This window comes from Pleurodeles waltl, chromosome 11 (genome assembly GCF_031143425.1).
Source record: "Pleurodeles waltl isolate 20211129_DDA chromosome 11, aPleWal1.hap1.20221129, whole genome shotgun sequence".
Taxonomy (NCBI): Eukaryota; Metazoa; Chordata; class Amphibia; order Caudata; family Salamandridae; genus Pleurodeles; species Pleurodeles waltl.
Genome location: NC_090450.1, coordinates 490539503 through 490562939, shown reverse-complemented (window position 1 = coordinate 490562939; position 23437 = coordinate 490539503). Strand labels below are relative to the sequence as shown.

At 44.1% G+C, this 23437-nt stretch overlaps 1 protein-coding gene across 1 annotated transcript in view; it reads right to left on the bottom strand.

Annotated features, from left to right (window-relative positions):
• Positions 1 to 1750: 1750 nt before the first annotated feature.
• TM2D2 (TM2 domain containing 2) overlaps positions 1751 to 23437 on the bottom strand; it is a 47289-nt gene continuing 25602 nt past the window's right edge. The window contains exons 3-4 of the mRNA XM_069213869.1: positions 6776 to 6891; positions 1751 to 2230 (exon numbers count right to left, since the gene is read on the bottom strand). Coding sequence (XP_069069970.1) covers positions 2017 to 2230; positions 6776 to 6891 — 330 coding nt within the window. The 3' untranslated portion in view covers positions 1751 to 2016. The remainder of the gene's footprint in view (positions 2231 to 6775; positions 6892 to 23437) is intronic.

The window sequence follows — 23437 nt, the reverse complement described above, 5'->3', positions numbered from 1 at the left end:
GTTTATAGGATATTAGGAGTGAAAGAGGAAATTGCAATTGTGGCTAAATGAAAGAAACATCACACACACACACACACAGAGTACTGATTGATCATGATGAATATGGACAACGATGATGAAAATACTCATGTGGGATTTAAGTACATAACCTATATAACTGCTCTGCAAATTTGTTTTGCCCCACAACTTTGAAACCTTTGGACCATGGGCTGGAATTCATAAATTAAATTCCCTCCATCACATAATCATAGTAGAGTGAATAAAAATGTTCTGTACAATGGATCACTTGTATTTCTAGGCAAATCAAACCATTTTAATTAATAATTCGACAGCAAAAACTTGTTCCAGGTGGGGTGGGTGTGAGGGGATGAGAGAGGTTAAGACTTCTTTAAATTTCGCAGGTCTCGAAAAACCTATTTGTTTACATAGGCTTTGCCTGGAAACACTGAGTACGTGAGTACGTTTAGAAGAGTGTTTCAAGTCTCTTTTCTAGGGCTCATGCCTAAATGCTAACCTCAGACATTCTACTTGATGTAGTGAGTGAAACCTGGGGTGGCTATTTCCATAACGGTTTTTTTTTTGTTATAAAGATTATATTTTACACGTTTCTGTAATGAAGTAAGTCTTCCTCATTTTGTTTTTTTTTTGTTACGGGAAATTGTTATGGAGCTACTGGAAAAAAAGAGTTATCAGGACTATGTTGGTTTATGTTAGGATGTCAGTAAAGTCCACGCTGCTGCTGGGACCTTGAACAAATACTTTTAAATCGAAAATGCTTCCAATGAACCAGGAGGTGACATACTCGGACTTAAAGTCTGCTATACTGGTTATACTTTATATAATGTTAAAGCAGCTACGAGATACACTACAAGTTAAGTTTCAAACTATTAAAAGGCGGGTTTATTTCTGATAAATTCACTGGATTTTTTTTTAGGGTAGGGGGAGTCCATGTGTTAGTAAATTTAGGAATGCTAACTTTTTAGAAACATGTTTTGAATATCTGCTTTTCGTGGATTCAGGCATGTAGACACGCATCACGTTCACCTTATTAAAAGCGAAAGTATACCTATCCCAGATAAAGGATGTTAATCTTAATTAAAAAAAAAAACATAATTTCACCAAGCCACATCAAATGGCAGATTTGACACATCTAGGAGGCCATCACCAAAAGGAATAACCCCTCCATCTTCTGCAAAAGAGAATGACAACTGGATAAGGGTAGGAGACGAAAACAAAATGTCATTATCAGACAAGTCTACCAAGTAGCAAAGAATGGATGAAATAGAGTAAAGCAGTGGTTCCCAACCTGTGGTCCGGGGACCCCTGGGGGTCCGCAAAGCCTCCTCATGGGGTCCGCGACTGCTCAGAAAATAAGCTAAAATTAACAGATTAGGTCCCCAGCTTTCAGTAATGGCTTAGTAGGGGGTCCCCAGACTCCAATAATGATTCAGTGGGGGTCCCCGGGTTCCAGTAATGATAAAGTGGGGGTCCACAGATGTGAAAAGGTTGGGAACCACTGGAGTAAAGTATTACCTATCAAGCACAATGTTATTCTATTGCTGCCTGGCATTAAAAGCAAAAATCAAAATACGTTTCTCATCAACAATCTCATCGTTTCCTGACGTTTTCTCCTAATGTCAATTGCTGTAAACATTTAAAGTTTTGTTGGACAAAAGTTAGATACTATGTTCATATTTGTACTCGTCTTGATACGATTTGAATGTCCAAGAAGAAAGGAATCAGACACGTGAAATAGTGTAATTTTCTATTTTCAGTTTCTAACATTCACATTAGTTGTGGAATTACATACAGGGCAAACAAAGTCCATAAAATAACCCTAATTAGTCCAACCGAGAAACTGAACGTTGGGCAATGAATGTCCCCAATTCTCTACCACCAAGGTCCTGCTCTGGTGCAAAGAAAAAGTACAAATGCTTCTTAATGTCACCATCCTTTATCCACAAAACACGGATCCTTAAGTAGGTGTGTCAGCGGCTTAAAGCCTCCAGGTAGCGGTCAGTAATAGGTGCACCAGTTACTGCCATCAATAGGCATCAATCCTCCAGTGATCAGAAGAATGAGGTCGACAAACCACCAGATTCCCAGTCCTCCGAGGGTCAAAAGCTTCCCCACCGCAGTCCCAGTGTGTCCAAGACAGAAACGGTCCACTCCGAAGCAGCCCAGGAAGAAGGAGTAGAACAAAGTTGTAATGAAATAATGTCCGGTATATCTGCAGAAATCATGGAATAAAAATGAAAAACATAACAGTTAGTGGCCTAGGTGTAAATGAAAACAGAAAGCACGCCTTCATAAGGTAGAGTAATTCGCAAACTAGATGTAAGATACAAATGTCACTTGTGTGCTTTTTTTCTAGAATATGAGTTTTTATTACTGAAGCCTTTAACTGACAGAAGCAAACATCGCACAGATGATGTCTTACTTTCTTTCTTAACCTCACAGGGCTTCACGGGTTATTTTCATAATTTTAAATTAAACAAACCTCATACAGTGCAACACACATTACTATAAATAACTCATAAAGAAAATAGGCCAATAGGGATGGGTTTAATGTGCTAATGCTAGCAGTCGTAGAACTTTATCTCTAGACACTTGAAAGGGAGTCAGCAGGAGCAAGAAGACAGGGATTTAGTTATAAAGTAGTCCCTGATGAAGTTCAATAGAAGCACTGATGAGGAGGAAGGGCCACCAGAATTAGGTGAAAGATTAATACCCCACTAGACAGAGCCAATATGTGATTGACGAAGGCTGGGCAAAGAAAGCCAGTGGTGGAAAGAAGCAGACCCAAAGGCCACTCTTCATAAATGGTTCACAACAGGCCTATTTGAGAGCTGCACTGTCAAAACCTAGACCGAAAAAATAATCAAAGGGGGCATTAAATAAAATAACTCTAGGGAAATCTAATCCAAAGTGGACAGATAAGTGAATTACCTAACATAATAAAACATGACATCCGTTTATGTTCTGCTGCATAAGACTGCAAAAAATTTACATGAAACAACTCAGCACTGCAACAGACCAGAGTAAAGAACAACAGCTATAATCAGGGAATTACATTGAGCTGTAGTTAATGGTCATCACCACAACGTGCAAAGTAGGATTTTCGATTTTGTATGGCTGCAGAGGGTGTGATTTGACAAATACTACATTCTTCAGTCTTAACTGCAATATGTGGTAATATACCACTAGCTGTCAACAGGCTTAAACCTTCCTATACAAGCATTAAAAATGGTAGGTTTTGATTCTCCTCTCCTGAAGAAACTACTATTAACCCTAGCACCCCCAAAACATAAGCTCTGATAATGGTTTGGAAGAGACACTACTGCAACACTAAAGACACCACCATCAATGTGGATTATATTACCTCTCCACCTCCTCCCACCCCCAAGTGTCGCTCAGTGGGTAGTTACAGTCAGGATATCTGTTCCCTAGGAAATGCCTTTTTTGTGTTGCTAATAACTTTAGTGCCGATCAATTAATCCCCATTAAAAACTTTCCAAAAAAAGTGCTACTTTTTTGTCTAGTGCGTGCATTGAAAGTTTCAGGGTGATCCATCAAGCAGTGGCCAAGAAAAAGAAGGAGGAGGGGTCCTAAAATGTGTTTCCCCATTTATTTTTCATTAGGAAATTTAGACACAGCTACAACCACACACATAGAATTAATTTACACCACATTTGGTAAAAAGCTAGATATTTGCTAAGAACGAGTGCTTTTTGGGATTTGGTGAAAATTCGTTCAGTAATTTTGAGCTATCTCATGCCCAAAACCTTGTATATATCATGCCGCAGAGGCCTTGCGGACCTGACAAATCTCATGCCAAGATCGGCTGCCCTCAGACCAACAATGATGTGGAGGCAGCCATCTTAAGACTCGGGACTCAGTCGGAGGCCAAAAACGTTTTTTAAAACTTTTTTTTTTGCCACAAACTCATGGAAGATCCGCAAGTCCACAGTAAATCTAAATTAAAAACAAAAAAAGAAAAAAAAAAGCATGGGGGCTCCTGCTTTACTAATGACCTCCTCTACCTCACAAGGGTGTGCCTGGCGCAGTACAGTTATAGGGGAAGAAGTTGTAAATCGTTCCTCCCAGAGCCTTTACAAGCCCTGGGAACCCTATCCTCGGGCCAAAGATAAAAGGGGGAGGGGGCACGTGGCCCGCTCCCTTTACCTCAGAGGCCCTGGGGACCCCATACCCAGGGCAGAGTTCATAATAAGGGCAGTAGAGGGGCAGTAGAGCGTTCAGCCCCCTTTCCCATGCCTTAAAAAGGCCGCAGGAACCCCATCCCCATGGAGCTACATCTTCAATGAAGGGGAGGAGGAGCACGCAGACCCCCACCCTGAGCTGTATTAGGCCCCGAGGACCCCACCCCCCAGGCACAAATTTCCTTTTGAAGAGGAGAGGTGCTGCATGCCCCCCTCCCGAAGCCGATATCGGGCCGGGGACCCTACTTCCTGGGGTACAATATTTCAGTGTCCCAGGCAGCCCACACTTGGGGCACTGTGGTTCCCTGCCCAGGAGAGTGCAGGCATATCTTGCCTTCACTCTTCCGGGCAGGGAACTCCACTTTGCTCCCACCCAACAGTAGCAGTTTAAAAATGCTGCTCCTGCCCATATAGGAGCAAAGTAAAGGTGTCCGCTGCCACCAGCACACACTATGGTGCTGGTTCTGGAGCTGGCTGGGGCAGCGAGGCCCTTGATGTTCCCACTGCAGCCCCATCAAAGGTAGGAATGTGGGTGCTAAGGATGGGCACAGGAGCACCCACTGAAAGTTTTAAATAAATTGGACAGCTCCCACCTCAATGGTAGCTGGGAAGCCAGCCAGAGTTGCAGGGGCGCTGGGGTATGTTTGCTGGAAGCAGAGGACAGAGAATCCCTCTATGGAGGTAACCCAGTCTTGGGTATTAGGTTTACCCTTTCGAACGGCCACATTCCAAGATGTAATTTTTACCCGGTTAACTGGCTTCAAAAGAGCATCTGTTGATAATTCGATTTGCTCCTGCTCCAACGTTTGCTCCTCCAGAAGACGTGGATGGAAAGTCATAGCCTGCGGGATGACCCCCTCAGGATACATTCCTTTTACACATTATGCAATCATTTACCTGTCTAGCTGATCACTCAAATGCCAGGACCAAGAGGGGCGGCCCAGTACAGACTCTTCTGAGCTTTGATAGGTGCAGATGGGCTGCTCTTGGCCTGGGAGTCACCTGGGCCCTCCCTAGCACATCTCGTGCAACAGGAGTACTTAATGCACTTTAGACAACTAAATAGCCTCTAAGCCCCATTTTCTCTGGCCACTAGAGCTGAGAGATACAGCGTCCGGGGCCTTCTCAGAGCCTTGTGATACAGTCTTGTGTGCTGGTGACTCAATACTGTCCTGTATATTAAGATAACCTACATAACTCAAACATTAAGTCAACATATACTATGTGGATGAAATGCACCCACATGTACTTTCCTTTTTTATTACAACATAGTACTCATATGCCTAAGATAGACCGGATATAAGAGTGATTTGAGAACATGAGAGTCTAAGTTTAAACCTGGGTTTTGTGATGTTGAACGATGGGTGGATGCAAAGTGTAATAATTCTAACATGGATGGAAGATATTTAGCACCATTAACACTGCTTTATCACAACAGGACAAACACAATAAGGACTCAGTTTTTGCTGAAATATTTTATACGGCAGCTACAAGGCTTATATGACACACAATGCGTTACAGTTAGACTATCTGGTGACCAAAAAACAAAACAACTGTGTGCAGCTCTGTTTGAAGAAACTGCATAGTTTTCATTCTGATGAAAATAAACGCTTAATAATGAATCTCTCATGATGTCTTCAAAATTGGTCAACTTCAGGACATTGCACAACTGATCACAACAACGTCTGGCTACGTTTCTAAAAAAGAAGTCCCTATAATTCTTGCTGCAGAGACATTTCCATGAAGTCTTGCAACCAATATAACATTAAAAAGCAAGCATTGCCAAAGTCAATAGGTCTGTGTCGGCTGCAGCATTTTGGCTTTTTTATTTGTTTTGAGTGTTCATTCTTGCTGTAGAAGATTATTGCTGGAAGAGCTGTCAAGCCGTCACCAATAAAAAATAAAAAATAAAAAATACATAAAGCCAAGATAGATTTTAGTTTATTATAAAACATACGACCACAGCCATAGTAGTATGTGACACTGAACGAAACTACTTTGTGTGAAGATGTACTTAAGAACGAAATGCTGTCATTCAAAGAGAAGTTAGCCAATGGATGAAGTGGGCTGACTCATTGCCCCCTGGTGCATGCTGTACTGTGCTAAAGAAAAATGTGAATGACACACTAAGCAGCCAATTAAGAAACCCACCTCTAAGTATATTATATATAGTTTTATTAAAATCAGAAGATCTTGACCAACGCAAGATTTCAAAACACTAACCCAGACAGCCACTTCACAAACTGAAAACTTAAAAATGAAGCAACAGCACGTAGGTTAATAAAAGCATGTATTAAAAGAACAGTTTAACCCTAGGACTAATGCTACTAAGTGAACATCGCAACAGCCATTCCTCTTGTTGCAAGATGTTGTTCACAGTTAGATGCCTTTTTCCTTTTTAACAAAGACTGAAATGGGGAAAAAAGAAAACACAGAAAATGGGACACTGGTCCTCTTCTGATTTACGCTGACATGATGGGGCATGGTAGAAAGAACAGTACGTACAGAAGCAGAGAATGTGGTCACAACAAGACTTCAAGTGGCTAGATACTTACTTGATGCAAGGTACATTGTCTCTTCTAAATGTACGTGGCCCAGCACACTCAATCCCATCCAACGCCTTGCAAGGTACTTCGGTGCGCTCCACTTCTTTATATTCTTGACCACCAAACTGTGACAAAGCCAATAAACAAAAGAGCAACTGAACAATCGCATCTGTTGAACACTACTATGTATTTGTGGCATTTCTCTGTTGATTTCAAACAAAACAATCAACTTTGGAATAACCACTATTTTTAGCCATGCAACAATATCCAGCAAGCATTGGCAAAACCACCAGGTCTCACCCATGAAAACTATTAGCTTTGCTTCTGCTTTTATGTCTTAGATAACCAGCATGCATGAGTGCATGTTTGCAGCAGTCATCTTGGAATGGATTTGTAAAACATAACAAAAATGCATATAAGTGCGGCAGAGGAACATGCAACAGCGACAGCCATTTTGTAATGCATTTGGTTTATATTTCATAAATTTGGTTCAAGGATGGCCATTGTGCTTACTTGCACATCCACACCGCCCAACTTTGAATGTTATAGGTCAAAAGTTTTAAAAACCCATTCACAGATGCATGCTGCACATGCACGGTCATGTTGAGATGGTCAGAAAACAATTTTAAGATGGCTGCCTGGCGACAGCATCAGCAGGCAGAAAAATAGCACAAAAAAGTCCTATGACGGGGGAAGGTGTGTAATAGAGAGGGGAAGGGAAGGAGCAGAGGGTGGAGGATAAGGGGTGAAAACTGTCCCTTCCATGCAATGCACAGTAGACAGAGCCTAATGTCAGCAGTGAAAAGACACATCATCCAATCAAAAACACTAAAGCCGAAAAGCTCCTGTCTGGGACAAACAGAAAAACAGACAATAAAGTTATCCAATCATGAGGAGGGGGGTGGCCCACAGCCCACTCTAAGTATATGTAATGTATTAGAAAAAAGAATGCCTCTAACAGACATCTGAAGCGGTTGCTAGCCAAGACGTAAAAATGAGGTCCTTGAACACTTCAATTCTACTATGCAGTGTAGACTTGTGCAAAGGGATAAACATTCTGAGCAGAAAACATAATCTAGGGCATGATCTTCAAACATTCTTGTATGTTCTACTGACATGCTCAAAAAACTGAGTTGCAAGATTAAATAACACATCCCAATTCATGGAATTTTGTTTGGTGGAAGTACTTTTATAACAACTGAATAACCAAAAGTATGCTTAATTTTTCTGCGTCTGTAAATTAACTCAGAAGAAGGTGGATGTTTTTGGGGTGCACAGCAAACTGCAGCCCCCAACTATAAACACAAATAGGTCATCCAGGAGGAGAAAAATAAATCATGCAAATACACTTTTCCGCATCATTTATTTATCTGATGTTTTCCACCTGGAGTACTTTCAGGAGCTTACAACAGTTGCAGATTTCCCAAAGTAGTCTGGCACTCCTTACAAATCAATAGAACCCGAAATCTATTTGAATCCTAAACAATGCGATTTCCAAAATTTTGAGATTCACATCCCCATGGTGAGTTTAAGGCAGCAATTAGTGAATTAATACTGAAATGATAGTGTTCAAAAACCTTAAATTTGCCACAGAGAAATCATCAAGACTGAATTTCCTTCAAAGATTGCGTACAACTACACTACGAGTGGTGATAAATACTGCTTATGCACATAACAGAATTTCAATTGAAAAATGATTGAGAGCTTGCAAAATATTGCCAGCACTCTCTGAAATATAATAACAGACAGATACTGCTCCATTGGGTGCTGGTGGACGCATGCAACTCCATCTCCCAGAAGTCTCCGCTGTCAGGAGGTGGGGAGACCAGCAGGTAGAAAAGGTGCCCTTGAATTCTGCAGCGCAAGGCGCAAATAGGCACTGCTCCATTGGGGGCTGGCGAAGGCCTGAAACTCCATCTCCCAGGAGTCGCACAGCAGACTAGGCTGGAGTGGGCTGGGAAAGGCCACCCCGGGGTACTTGTTTTTTAATCTGTGTGATAATCTGTGTGGTTACTTTACCATCAGTTAACTTGCAGGGGGAATTTCGCTGCCATGTTTGGGGCAATATATTTTAAAATTATTTGTTGCACTGAACGTGATTCGGGGTGAGCTCACCATTTGGCTTCCAAACCCAGATCTTATAGACCTCGAGATTTTCATGATTGGGATAGTGCCCATGCTATGATATGGGTCTCTAGGGAAGCTATCAGAATGAACATGGATAAAAAGAGAATCACCTGCTCTAAGAAATCTCTGGACTCCCATAGCGGCACGCTGGACAATTTTATCGCACGTGCCTTAGGATTAATTACTAAAGAGATTGACTTGGCTGACAGATGTTTGCCTCTCGATTTAGTAGGCTTTACTATAATCCTTTGCTTCTAAGGGAACTACACTTACGACTGGTGTCACTTTTTTGGAACAGTGTACCTTTTTGATTTGATAAGACATGATATAGGAGGCCGTACACTGGACCAGTTAACCTCCTTGTCCCTATTTTTTGTGAGTTAACTATAATCCAGCCTTACTCTACTTGCTCAAGGGATATCCAGATCAAACAGCTACCCAAACCATCAAGGTACACCTATTACGAAGCGGGGGGGGAGGGGGCGGGGGGGGGGGACGACTGATGAGCCTGTTATTATTACGACACATAACAGCAGAAATAATGTAGCATTATCTGATCCCCTGAGACAGGGGTTGGGGGAGCAACTCGGCAGCGGCTCTGGTATGTAGCAAGGATATGTATCCAGGGGATCGCCAAGAGCACCTGTGTCTGAGGCTTCTCCCATAACTGAGAAGCCAGATATCACTGCTGACTTGCCACTCAATGCTTGCTTGCCCATATGTAGTTATACTCGGCAAAGTTCCACCTGACAATTCAGACAGCTACCCATCTAAAGGAATAAAGTGTGCCATTGGCTTGCTAACCATGTTAATTTCAACATAAGGGATTAGGGCAACATCTTGTTGGTAAGAAGAGAGAACCAATCCAACTCAATCGAGAAAGGTTTATCTGGGGACTGTGTGATCATCAACTTGTAGGCATCCAACCCTGTTATACAGCATTCTATGCAAAGGCAGTCTGAGACTGAGCCAGGGATTGAACATTGTTATTTTAACATTAGTTACATCTTTACCAACCACAGTCAACAATTGAAGGCCACCAATATAAACAGAGTGGGACAGCCCCTGGAACCTGCGAGTATTAGTAATCTTTATGCACCATTATTATGTCTGTGGGAAATGGACTGAATTTCTCAATCCTATCCCACCAGCTATCTCACATAAGGAGCTCCCAAGAATTGTTACAGACCAACAAGAACCTATGGAGGGAATGGGCTCTAAGTCAGACATCATAGATACCACAAATCTTGTATGTTGAAATATAGCCGGGTACAATAATAAAGCCTTCAATAGGGAATGGATACATTACCCTGAAAAGTTCGATGTTATGTTGCATAAAACCTAGGCTTTGAAGGAGATAGTCTTGGAGGGTTACCTCTATTTGTGTTTGCCAGAGGTTCTCTCCCAGTCTGGAAGATCTCAGTTTGGATTGGCTCCTCTATGTTCTAACTTATTTGCCAAGGTACTTCAGATTAAATGTATCCATCCTGGTATTTGGGTTGTCTGGGTTGTTAATCACAACACAATTATTCTTTAATTAATTGTTATAATACGGTCAATCATTCAGAGAAAGCTGGTAGTTTTGGCATTTTGTTTAAAGCTATTGATATTCTAATCCACAGATCTACTGTACACAATTGTTTTAGACTTATCTTGGGTGGTGATTGTAATGCAATAATCAGTGCAAGTTCTACGTGGCAAACCCATCTATACTTAGGAATACGCTTAAGGGTCAGTGGTCTGTAGATGCTAGGGGGGAGATTCTCTATAGGATATTACTTACCCATGGGTTAGTCAACTATATTGAAGTTATAAGCTGCTACAATAGCCAAATTCCTATGTGTTTTGGAAACAGAAGGGGGTATTAGGGTTGACTTTATCTTTATCTCCTCTACCATGATTCCTATTATTGTGTGTGTGGGGGGGGGGGGACGATGGAGAAATGTGCTAGTGACCACAATCCAAACACTTTACCCTATAAGGTACCTAATTTTGTTCCAAAACTAATAGGCCCCACAGGTGTTAGGACAGTAGATAAAAGGATTTTGTTGTAAGTGGAGTACTGTTAATTTTATGACTCAATTTGTAAGACTGATCAGTACCAATTTTTCTTTATTTATAAATGACTTACTGATTGAACCTGTGTCACAAAAGGCTTTTGTGGATGGTTTTATAAATCTTGGGATAAGTATCAGAAAACTCCTGTTGATTCCTGTTGTCACCAGCCCCAAATTTAAACCTAGCTGGTTTAGCCACATTTGTTGATCTGTAAATAGGCACCTAAGAGCTACTCTCAATATACCCCCCAGGGATAGTGTTGCCATCTCCTTACTGCATGTTGAGACTTAAACTGCACTGAAACAAAGGAAGCAGGAAATTAAAAGGGACACCTGGGATAAACTCATTATTGGTTGTAAAAAAAAAAAAAAAAAAAAAAAAAAAAAAGACGACGACACTGGAGGTTTATAGAAGAATACGGGTGATCCCTCACTAGACGGATGGAAGATCTAATTATTTCAGCTTATAGATGGGTATCTAATTTCAACCATTTTGTTCAATCTAAAAGTCCATTTAGCTATTGCGTCTAGCCCTTGCAATAATTCTCCGGGTCCATATGGCATCCCAATGGATCTTTATAAATCGAGACTGGAGTTCTGGGCTCCTATTTTTACAAATGCCCTTAATTGTCCAGTCTGTTCTGAGCTATCTAGTTCCTTCCAGTCTGCCATTATTGTACCTGAAATTAAGAAAGGCTGTAGGGAAAAGAGGGGGTGCTATCGACCCATTTCCCTGTTGAACTTTACTGTAAAAATAGTAAGTCATATATTCTTGAAGCGAATGATAAGCTGTTCTGATGATCATGACATCATACCCTAGTCCAGTACACGTTTAGTTAAGGCACTATTGAGCAACTCCAGTTCAGTACGGGTTAAGAGAAGGCCTAAACACTATTGAGCAAAGCCTAAACCTCATGTTATTAATTCAGAAATACACAGTGGTTAGGAATGGGGCTCTATATCTGGCATTTAAGGACCTTAGATGAGCTTTTAACTGGATTTGCTGATTTCAATGAGTCTGAGGGGCTCATTACGAGTTTGACGGTCCCAACACAGGACTGCCAAACTTGGCGGGTGTTGCCACTGCTATGGCAGCAGTGCCCCCCCCCCCCCCCTACTCTATTACAAGGTCTTTGCCAGCCTGACCTTGCCGACCAGCGCAAACCTTGAAATAGTGTGTTCCCGCCGGCCTGACCAGCGGGATCAGGGCTACGAGATAGCACTCGGCTCCCTTAAAGGGAGCACAGAGGGGGCTGTCCTGCACCCTTGGAAGGCGCACTGTCAGCAAAGCAGACAGTGCGCATTCTGATGGTGCTGGGCAGGGGGGACCCTACACTGCCCATGGCATGAGCGGTGCAGGGCCCCCTGCACTTGTTCTCTGCCAGCCTTTTCATTGTGGTGAAACCGCCATGAAAAGGCTGGTGGAGAACAAGGTAATCAGCAGGGCGGCACAGAGTTCAGCGCCACCCTGGCAAACTTGTAATGTGGCAGTTGGACCGCCACGGCCGCAGGCATCCGACTGTGAGGGTGGCGGTCTTGTGACTGCCACTCTCGTAAGGAGGCCCTTAGGATTAGAATCTGAAATGACTAAATTTCTTAGAGTCCTTCATCAAAATCTAAATACCTTTGTTCGCTAAGGAATTGGGAGGTGAGATTACAGATTTTTTTCCAGTCTGAACCATGGCATGAGGCAGGGTTGCGTGCTGGCCCAATTCCATTTTAACTTTATAGTAATAAGTTGCATGACTACCTTATACTGCACGAGTGTGATCCTCCAAAAGTTGAGAATTTTCCTGTGGCGGCTCTTTTATATGCAGACGTTGCTATCCTTATTGCACAAATCCCTGCTGATCTTAAAAAGCATATAGAGAATTCTGTGACCTTTATGAACACCCTTGATCTGGAAATACATTTTTATTAAAACTCATTATATGGCAGTGGGAAAACAGCCATCGAAGATAAGACCTGTTTTTATTTAGGGCAGACAGCTAGAAAGGAATTATAGCATCTGCTATTTGAGCATTATGTTGAATCCCCAATTTAACTGGAAACTGTGCCTGGCAAACAGGGTCAATAGATTCTCACAAGCAACCCTCTTTTGTTGTGCTAAGAGTATTTGCTCTAAGCCTGTTGCAGCTATGGTGGAAATATATAAATGCAACTGTTTTCCTGTTTTAACTTACGAGGCTTCCATTTTGGACTATGCTCCAATTGCTTGCCTACAGGCTGAAGCAAACAGGTTTTGCAGAAACCTCTTGGGCCTACCACCTTGTAGTTCACATTTCATTTTACATGAAGAGCTGGGGCTTAACTATGTCATGAACAAAGTTAGATTAGCCCCATTAAGGCTTTGGCTATCGGTCTGGACCAATGACAAAGCAAGTTTAAACAGAGCTATTATTGAGGACTGTCTGGATTGTGCCCATTATGTTAAAAAAGTGACAGGTAAGCTAGGAAGATTTGTTCCATACACCTGGAAAGATTACCAACAGGGATAAAATTGGGTGAAGGAAAAATGTTGTTTGGGGTGAAAGGACAAGTGACAGAAAGCATGTTGAATTGTGGGAAACTTCGGTTTGAGACGCTGACTATTTCCACCATTTCATAAGCAAGACATGAATGGCAGCATTCAGACTATTCAATTAATGCAAATGGACATCCACATTCTACATACTCTAAGACTGTAATACACCAGTCAAAGAGAAGTTGCTAATGGCTCTAGTCGCTACTGATGAACACTACAGTTTTTTTCCTTAACACTAAACTCATCCTGATTTGGAGGGTGTCATCAGCCTCAATCATTTTTACCTTCCCTACATGCCAAATGCTTCCCATAGATATCTACAGAATCATTCATTACAAAAACGTCTCTTCACCCTTGTAAAACAATGCACCCCTATTATTGACTTTACCCCTCCCTCATCCCATCTACTTAGCTGGAAATTTAGTAGATTGCAAGGTTTTTGTAATCATAAAGTCACCTTAACAAGGGTGTGTGAAGTAGGACTAGACCAAGAAAGCCTCATTAGTTTAGACCCCAAAATCGTATAGAAGATTTTCTGACAACCAAAATTCCAGAGCAGGTTCAAATGCAAATACTTTGAAGTCCAGACCCCCCTCTGGCTGGACAGAGTTGGTGTAAATTCCCCTGCTGCTAAAGGCCAAGTAGATGTAGTGCAACCACGCTCATGATCTTTGGAGCCAGCAGAGTTTATATTTGTCCAGTTATGATGGTGGCACAGAGATCCTAGTTCAGTCTATTCACCTCACCAAAACAGAGAGCACAAGTCAACATAGGTGGTTGCAGGAACTCATACTTACTTCAACAACTCTTTCCGTATCTGTAGTTTCCATGTAATCCTTTTATAGTGGGGCATCTAACATTTCGTTCAACCGGTCCCTGTAGATAAGCCACTCCCATCCTAGCCCCTTCTTTTACACAGTAGCTCCTCTTCTCCTCAAGACTCTTCAATATCAAGCAGTGTACGAACTACCAACATGGAATTATCAGTACAGCATATGAAACAATGACAGGGTGTGGCTAGGTGCTGATGAAGCAGGACGTGAGCTACGACACTCCCAGTTGAACTCCATCTCCCAAGGGCACCCTGCACTTTCATTGCCCAATTTGCCCAGTTTTGACAAGTGACCTGGGTGCCCTACAAAGCTGTGACCCAGTGTCATGCTTATGGGGATTCTTTGCTGTATTGACTGGCTGATTTGCAGAGGAGTACCACGCCGCCGATATCCAAGATTGCGGAGCGACTCAGAGGGGACTACCGTGTTCCACCACGCTGGCTTTCCTCGCTGTCGAAGACTGCAGCAAGTCCCAGATCGGGGACTGAAGGCACCAGCACAGTGAGCACCAGGGCTGGGGAGCACTCCTCCCAGGGCGGTGAACCCAGTTGTGAGCAGAGTTGCCAGAGTCCGTGCGACTCACAGAGTGCAATGTGCAACTACAGGGACGCACCCCGAAGTGAGCACTAGACTGCAGCACAAACAATGAAGTCCTGCAGGTGAGAAGCAGTTGAGATGCAGTGAGTCGGGGCACACAACACCGGCTCCAGGATCCTTAATTTGCTGTCTCAAACCCAGGGCCATGTCATTACCCAGAGGGTGTCCTCGTCGGCGTAGCTTGTGGGTCTGAGCCGTTGCGCCCCTTTCCTGCTGCCTAGATTATTCTAAATCACTGTTCAATCCCGGTCAGACACCAAAAACCATCAGGGACCGGTAATTTCAACCGGAGCGCACCTTTCCCTAAGTGGTGCCCCACGCTGGAGGCGATGCCGCAAGAGCCCACTTGGCCTGAAGCTGGCTGGGGTAAAGAGGAGTGCACCTCGGAGGAGCTGATATGGGGGTTCAAAACAATGGATGCGGAGTGGCAGGAAGTGTGCCCAGCTGCCCGTTGATCTCTCTCCTGCTTGGTGCCCGAGGCCGCTGCATCAAGAGAACGGGGGAGAGCCTGTCCAGAGGTCTACAAAAATGGACTGCCAAAGACCTGGGGAGAGCTCAGCGAAGTACACCTGTGCAGATCACATTGGGTGACCTTGTGCAGTCCCGGTCTGCAGGTGACCCCTGCAGCGTGGCGATACAAGAGGCGAGCTGGGAGAATTCTGACAGCCCCCTTAGTAAAGACACCACATCACTGTTTGAACCTCTGGCAGTGCCCAGCAGACACTAGATGACACTGGGGGCAGGGGCTGAGTGACTCCCCTCACACCTCCTTCCCATCACCTCTTCTTCCCAGCTGCTGATTTCTGAGCTGTGTTGAGACCAGGAGCGCTGCACACCAACACTGTGCAGATGCATCAGGCCGCCTGCTTTTTACAGATAAATAAATGACTGTGTACTGAGCAACTGAGTGAACCCGACCCAACTTTGAGCATCTGGGCACTCCAGGGTGGCCTCTGTAGCTGCAGGTGCCCGTGTTTAGAGGCAGTCTTTCCTCTGCTCCAGAGTGTGTAATTTTTTTATCTTTCATGTTTTTATCGTCACCATTGTTTTTTTAATACCCTGATGTGACAGAATACTGTTTTTATTCTGACTGTTTTTCTGCATTGTCATTTTACTTTGTAGCTGCCGGTGCCCATGTTTAGAGGCACTCAGAAGTCTTTCCTCTGTTCCTATTACTACTTCACTTCGTGGGGCCGTTTTCGTCCGCCATTTTGAGTCAGCGCTCTAGTTGCCTGACTCAGCTGCTCAATAAGCATCTAATTAGATGCTCCATTTAAACTTCCCTGCGCCGGCCGTGCAGCTGGCGCGCCAAAGGCAAGCCCGTCTGTGCCCAGGAGAGCCCAGACATGCTGCCGCCTCCTGCGTCAATAGGTTGGTTTACTCTTCCTCCCAATTGCTAGCTCATAGAAACACCTCGGTTTGCTCAGCTTCCTTAAATGCACCACCATATTCAATAATTCGGCCCTGCTGCAGTTGCTCCTGGGCCCCTTCGACGCTCCCGCCATCTAAAAGTACCCCCAATCATTTAGGCAGACTGCTCCTGCTTAACTGTCGCTCCCTGTCTGCACACTGTATGCATATTTTACACTCTTAGAAGACCACCAACCTGATATCCTATTTCTTACCAAAACATGGCTTAAGCAAGATTCTTCTGTTGAAATTCTTAAGGCACTTCCTCCTAACTATTTGATAGCCCACCTAGATAGATCCCATGCCAGAGGTGGAGGCATCGCCATCATTTATAAGGACACAATTAAATGTGTCACCTCCACTCTTGACATTCCTGGATGTGAGAGCATGGCCTTTTCACTATATTTGTCGGCCACATTCACCTTTTCTGGGATTCTTATCTACCGCCCACCTGGCCCTTAAGTAAGCTTCTTAGAAGTCCTGCCTGACGCTGCGGCAAGCTTCATCTGTAAAACTCTGAACTTTACTATACTTGGAGATTTTAACATTCATACTGATAACACAGACTGCCCTTCTGCAAAATCACTTTTAGCCGCGCTGGCAGCATTAGATCTTACTCAATATACCAATGGACTCACTCACCACAAAGGCCATACTATCCACCTTATTTTCAGTAATCTTCCTGATCTTTCTATTTATACCCCCTGCCTCTTACTTGGACAGATCACCATCTTTTGTCATTTACTCCTTTATATAATATTCCCTCTGGCTTCCAAGCTACTACTAAAATTGCCGGTCGTCCATGGCCAAAACTGGAACCTAAAGAATGGCATAACAAACTTTGTTCCTTATCCTCAAATCACAATGACCCTCACCCTATTAATGCAGAGTCCTTCAATAATTGGAACTCCACCTCCCTAGATTCTATTCTGCCCATCAGGACTAGATTAAACAAACCTACACACAAGATTAATCCGTGGTTCTTGCCCCTATTGTTAGAACAAAAAAATAATTGTAAAAAGTTGGAAAGAATTTGGAGGAAAAATTACAGTGCAACCTCCAAGGAACTCTACAGACAATCCATTAGAAGCTATCATCCTAATATTAAACTAGCTCAATCCTCATACTATAGCACCAAAATAGAGCAGTCAGCAAACTCTCAGAAAAAGATCTTTCATATTTTTAAAGAACTCACCCTTGTACCTCCTGGTGATTCACTTGCAGAGGCCTCTACTGAACATAGCAATAAACTAGCAGTTTACTTTTAGGAGAAAATCACTAATATATATTCTTCCTTTCCTTCCACTAACCAGCTGGAATCTATGGATGATCAGGGCGCTAACCCTCCGCCCTCAGGGATTTCATTTGCAGTCTTTCAGCCCCTCACAGACACCCTGGTCACAAATATTCTCCTCAATATTAAGTCGGGATCTCCTCTTGATCCCGCCGCCCCCCCTCCCCCCCCCCCTGCCATTTTGGCACTGGTTTCTGACATTATTGTTCTGCCACTGACTAGGATTTTAAATCATTCCTTATTTACAGGATCTCTGCCACAATCTTCTAAACATGCTATCATTAAACCACTTCTGAAAAAGCCCGAACTTGACTCGATTTTACTCTGTAACTATAGACCCATTGCTCTTCTTCCTATCTCAGCAAAAATCTAGGAATAACATGTTAACAACCTACTGACTCGCTTTCTTGAGAATCATGAGCTCTTAGATCCAATTCAAATGGGATTTAGATCCCAACATAGTACTGAGTGAGCTCTCCTGTCAGTCACAGAGTCTACTCGGCAACTCTTAGATCATGGTGGACATGAGCCATTATCCTACTGGACCTCAGTGCAGCCTTCAACACTATGTACCACAACATCCTTTGCCATAGGCTCTCCAAGATAGGGATAGAAGGCGTAGCATTATCTTGGTTCTCCTCGTTTCTTACAGGAAGAACCTTTCAAGTTTTAGATCGTTCGTTTCTATCGGACATTTTCCCCCTGACATGTGGAGTCCCCCAGGGCTCTTCCCTGAGTCCTACTCGTTTTAATGTTTATTTATCCTCTCTGGCCAAAGTAGTTAAACCCTTCAACCTCTCAATGTTCACCTACGCTGACAATACTCAATTGATAGTATCCTTTTCAAACACCAAGGCTCCCTCTTTAACTAACCTTTCTCTATGTCTGGCAGGCATTGGTAATTGGATGAACCGGTCTAAATTGAAATTCAATGATGGGAAATCAGAGGTGATGACTGTGGGCAACGGAGCCCCCCCCCCCCCAATCCCTTTGGCACTATACTCAGAGGCCTTTAGCAATCTCCCTCCACCCAAGGAGCATATAAAGAGCCTTGGTTTCTGTCTCGATCCTCGTGGAACAACAGTCAAAAAACATTTCCTCCTCATGCTTTGGTCTCCTGAAATCTCTCAGGAAGATTTTTTATCTTTTACCCTCTCCAGCCAGAAGAATCCTCGTTCAGGCCATGATACTTTTGTGGCTTGACTATGGCAACTCTCTATTTCTCAGCTCTCAAGAATATGTAGTGAAAAAAACTTTAGGTCGTGCAGAACGCGGCAGCCAGGCTCCTTATGAACTTATCTAGACACCATTCTGCTACGCCAGCTCTTGCTGCACTTCACTGGTTACCTAGAAAACAACGTATTCACTAGGTATGACCCATAAAGCCCTGCACCATAAAGGTCCTCTTTTTCTCAGGCAAAGTATTTTTTTTCATGTTCCCACTAGAATGCTGAGATCTTCCACCTCCCGGTTAGTACATATAGCAGGGTTCAAGAGATCCTCTTGGGGAGGTAATTCCTTCTCAGTCAAAGCAGCTGGCCTCTGGAATGCCCTCTCTTTAGAGCTTCGGCAAGAACCTTCAGAACGCTTGTTTCGGAAAACAATAAAAACTGTTCTTTTCGGTAGCTAACTTTCTTTATTAGTTAATATTTTTACCACAGTGGCTGTCACGTCTCTTTAGCGCTGGGAGGCCCTAGGGTAGCCATGCGCTCTATAAAATTGTTAAACTAAACTAAACCATTCCCCTCCTCCCCCCACAAACGATTTGGTGATGGGGTTAGCTGGACCCTGATACATTAGCTGCACCACTCTTGTGGACCCCCTGGACTTGAGGTTTGGCTGATGTACTAACTGACAGTGTTAAAGACCAGATTGCCCTCACAGTGCCATCCTGGATCTGGAACGGTGAGTTTTAGCTTGAGTGTGTCACTTGGGATTGCACCCCAACACAGAGAGTTTCACTGGTAAAAACGTTTGCCTCCCAACCAGTGCCGGCTATTGCCTCTCCCTAGAACTTGAATTGGTGAGCTGCGATGGGTAAATATTCTAAAAAGAAAGAGGCTTGCAACTCATCCTCCTCTCAGGATTGGAGTCCCACTAACATCGAGGAAATGGCCTCGGGCGCTGGACTTCCAACTGGGGGTGATTATGGGGCAACATTGGACCCTATACTACAGGCCCTCGCCTTCTCGCGAGAGGCACTTGAACTGAAAACTGACACTATGGTGACAAGCATGGGGCTCTTGCGAGATAACCAACGGGGGATAACAGAAAGGGTCACAACTACAGAGCGCTCCTTGGAGGACATTACCCCTCAAATGACATCCATGTGTAAATGGATGTCACATATGGAAGGCAGGGTTAAGATTTTGGAAATGAAAGCGGAGGATGCTGAAAACAGGGCCAGGAGGTATAATCTTTGGATCATAGGACTACCAGGACGCATAGAGGGTCTCAATGCAAACATGAGCAGCTTTCTGGAACAATGGTTCTGCAACGATGTTGCCCCATAGGGTCTTTCTCCATTTTATGCACTTGAACGTGCACACTGCATGCCAGCGCGGCCACTAATGCCAGGTGCGACCCCCAGTCCAGTGGTGGCCAAACCCCTACATTACAAAAATCGCGATCACATCTCAAGTCAGGCCCTGCTTAAAGCAGACAAAATGGTGGGAAGAAAAAAAAATACAGGGTAATGATCTTTCCTGACTTCACCAGAGAAGTTTGAAAGCAGACAGCCTCCTGTGTAGACAACAAGAAGGGCCTCATGAAATGGGGGATTTCATACACTGGGTTTCCTGCCAGCCTCTGAGTGACTTTATACCTCTCCTCCATTTCAGTGGGACTAGATAAACCGCCTCCCTTTAGAAAGGAGACAACTCGACTGCTGACAATCGGTGAAAGACCAGGAAATACCCTAGGAAGAGGGGGAGAGGTGGGATTTGCGTAGTCCCCTCTTGCTCCCGGACGCTGCCCGATCATCAAATAGTGGTGGTGGTAGTGGTGCCTATAAGTGGAATGGGCTCCAACCCCTCCTGTGCTTGGTGGTGATGAAACGAGGGGCAATGGCTGACCGTGCCTCTGTCTCCACACATAATTCAGAGGACTTCCTACCTCAGGTAACCCGAGGCAACTCTGACGAAATCCTATGACTGTCCTACGATTGGCTGCATGGTACGGTGCTCTGTCGGAGGCATACCTCTAAATATAGACAGTATTAGCTCTATTGTTATCTTTCTCCTCGATGAACTGTGGGCTCACTTATCCAACCTGCTGTTTGGATGGTGTGACGTGAAACTGGGAGACGTCATGGCTGGCACCCCCCATACTGAAGGTGTGCATGTGATGACTGCATTGGTGAATGTTTTTTTATTGGTTTGTATGGGGAGTAATTTTCTTCTGGTCTGGTGTTGGGGGTACCAATCATTGTTTTATGGAGTTTGTATGTTGGATTGCCTCCGCCGGCCTGCCCGAATTTTACCTAAGTGTTTCTGGGTCCCTTGCCAGAGTGAGGAATTGGGTCCTTTGACCAGGGAACCTATGTGCTACTATGAACCCCTCTTATAGGGTCCACTTTAACCTATCATTTTACCAGCTGCAAAGTTAGGGGCCTTAATAACATGGCCAGACAACAGAAGATACACATATACGTGAAGTGCAGCACATATTGCCCTTCTTCAGGAGACCCATCTCAGGGCCACATAAGGCAAGTGATACGCAAGATATGGCAGGGTCAGATATATGCCACACCTCATTCAGCCTTTGTCAGAGGGGTTTTGTTGTGGATCTGGAGGCGCCCTTTCAAAAAACAAGTGAGCTGATAGATCCTAAGGGGTGATATGTCACAGTGGCAGGTTGCTTTGCTGGCCAAGACATGACTATTGTTGGGACTTATGCCCCCAACATAGCTCAGGGTGGGTTCTTTGCCCAAGAATCCTAGCCTCATGCGTCTCAGAGCACTCTGTTGGATGGGGTTTATAAGAGTATTACCGACCCGATTCTTGACCGGTTTCTATCACCCCCAGGGTGATTGTCCAGTTCTCCGACTGGCACAAGTATTTTTGGATTGGACTCTTGGAGGTGCCTACACCCTGGGGTCAGGGATTAATCATTCTACTCAGGAACGCATGAACTGCATGTGTGTCTCAAAGCTTTTATTTGTATTCCTAGGGTTCATGGGGCAGTAGAATATCTCTGTCAGATAGTCTCAGACCACAACCCAGTGCTACTAGCCCTGTATTGGCACAGAGATCACCCCCGCATATCTGATTGGCACCAGCATGAAGAAACCTTAGAAGACCCCGTGTTAAGACACACTGTTGGTGAAGCCATACAGAACTACTATGCAGACAATGTGGCTACCATCACTTCACCCCTAATTGAGTGCCATGCTTTTAAAGCAGTCATTACGGGGCAGTGTGATAGTGAGGGTATGACACACATTAGTGGGAGAAGTTGAGAAGCAAGAGAGCATTAAGAGACCTTGAACTATCCAGGCCTGAGAACCAGAGATTGGAGCAAAAACTCAGACGCTAAAGAGCTACGGGGGGGTTTACAATGAGAAGCACTGCTGCTTTGATTACTGTGAATACATGGTTAGTGCCCACACAGACTGTGATAAAGCATGGGGCACTGTTGGCATGGCTTGCCAACCTACGTCCAAAAGCTTGTTGAGCCTGGAGGTGGAATCAGAAGAGGGTGAGCCCCTTTACAACGAGCCTGCCTCCCCTCCACCCCCCAAGATTCTTGACAAATTCTTAGGCCCTGTGGAACTACTGATACTTGTGAAGGATGAGGCAAATGACTTCGAAGGTGCTATCACTCTCCAGGAAGTACGAGCAGCAGTTAAGACCATGGCACAAAGCAAAGTCCCATGGGCGGTTGGCCTTCCAGCAGAGTTTTATGCAACATCTGCTGAGGAACTGGCATTGAACTTAGTTGCCCTCTATGTTGCAGCCCAGGACGTGGGGCACTTGCCAGACTCTACCAGTGAAGCTCTGGTGATCCTGCTACTAATGGCCCTCATGATGTTAGACCGTACGACCCATTATCCATGCTCAACATGGATTATAAGATTCTCAGCTGGATATTAGACACTCGCCTTTTACCTCACATGCCCAAGTTGATACACGCTGACCTAGCTCAGTTCATTCCAGGACGAAATACAGAGCCTAATATTTGTAGGCTTCTTTTGATCCTAGAAGCTGTTCCTAAACAAATGTAGGGCTGTGGTAGTGGTGACTGACATTGAACAAGCCTTCAATAGCTCACGCTGGAACTTCATATATCGGGTGATGTTGTAAATGGGCTTGGGATCGGAGTTTGTCCAGTGGAAAAAGCTCCTTCATTTGGCACCTACAGCATGAATTCAAACCGGTAAAATTATTTCTGAATCATTTATCACAGGGTGGGGAACTAGACCGAGATGCCCCCTTTCCCAGTTACTGTTTGCTATCGCAGTTGAGCCATTTGCTAGCAGCGCATGCGCTAGTGCATCGTATCAGGGGTTGGAACTACAAGGCACTTCACACTTCACCATCCTGTATGCAGACAATATCATCTTGTTTCTATGCAATGTGGATGCGGACCAATCAATAGCGATTTCACTCCTGGAGCACTTTGGCAGCACATCAGGCATTTGCATTAATTGGCTGAAGTCTCACTTATTCCCACTCTGTGGCAACGTGCCACAACCTCAGGACCGGAGCAGTTTTTTCTGGGAAGGGCCTTGCATGAAATACCTAGGTGTTCAGATTTACCATGACCCTCAGGAGCTCCCAGATGGTAACACTGGTGCAGCCCTTAGACTGCTTCTAACTAATGTAGACT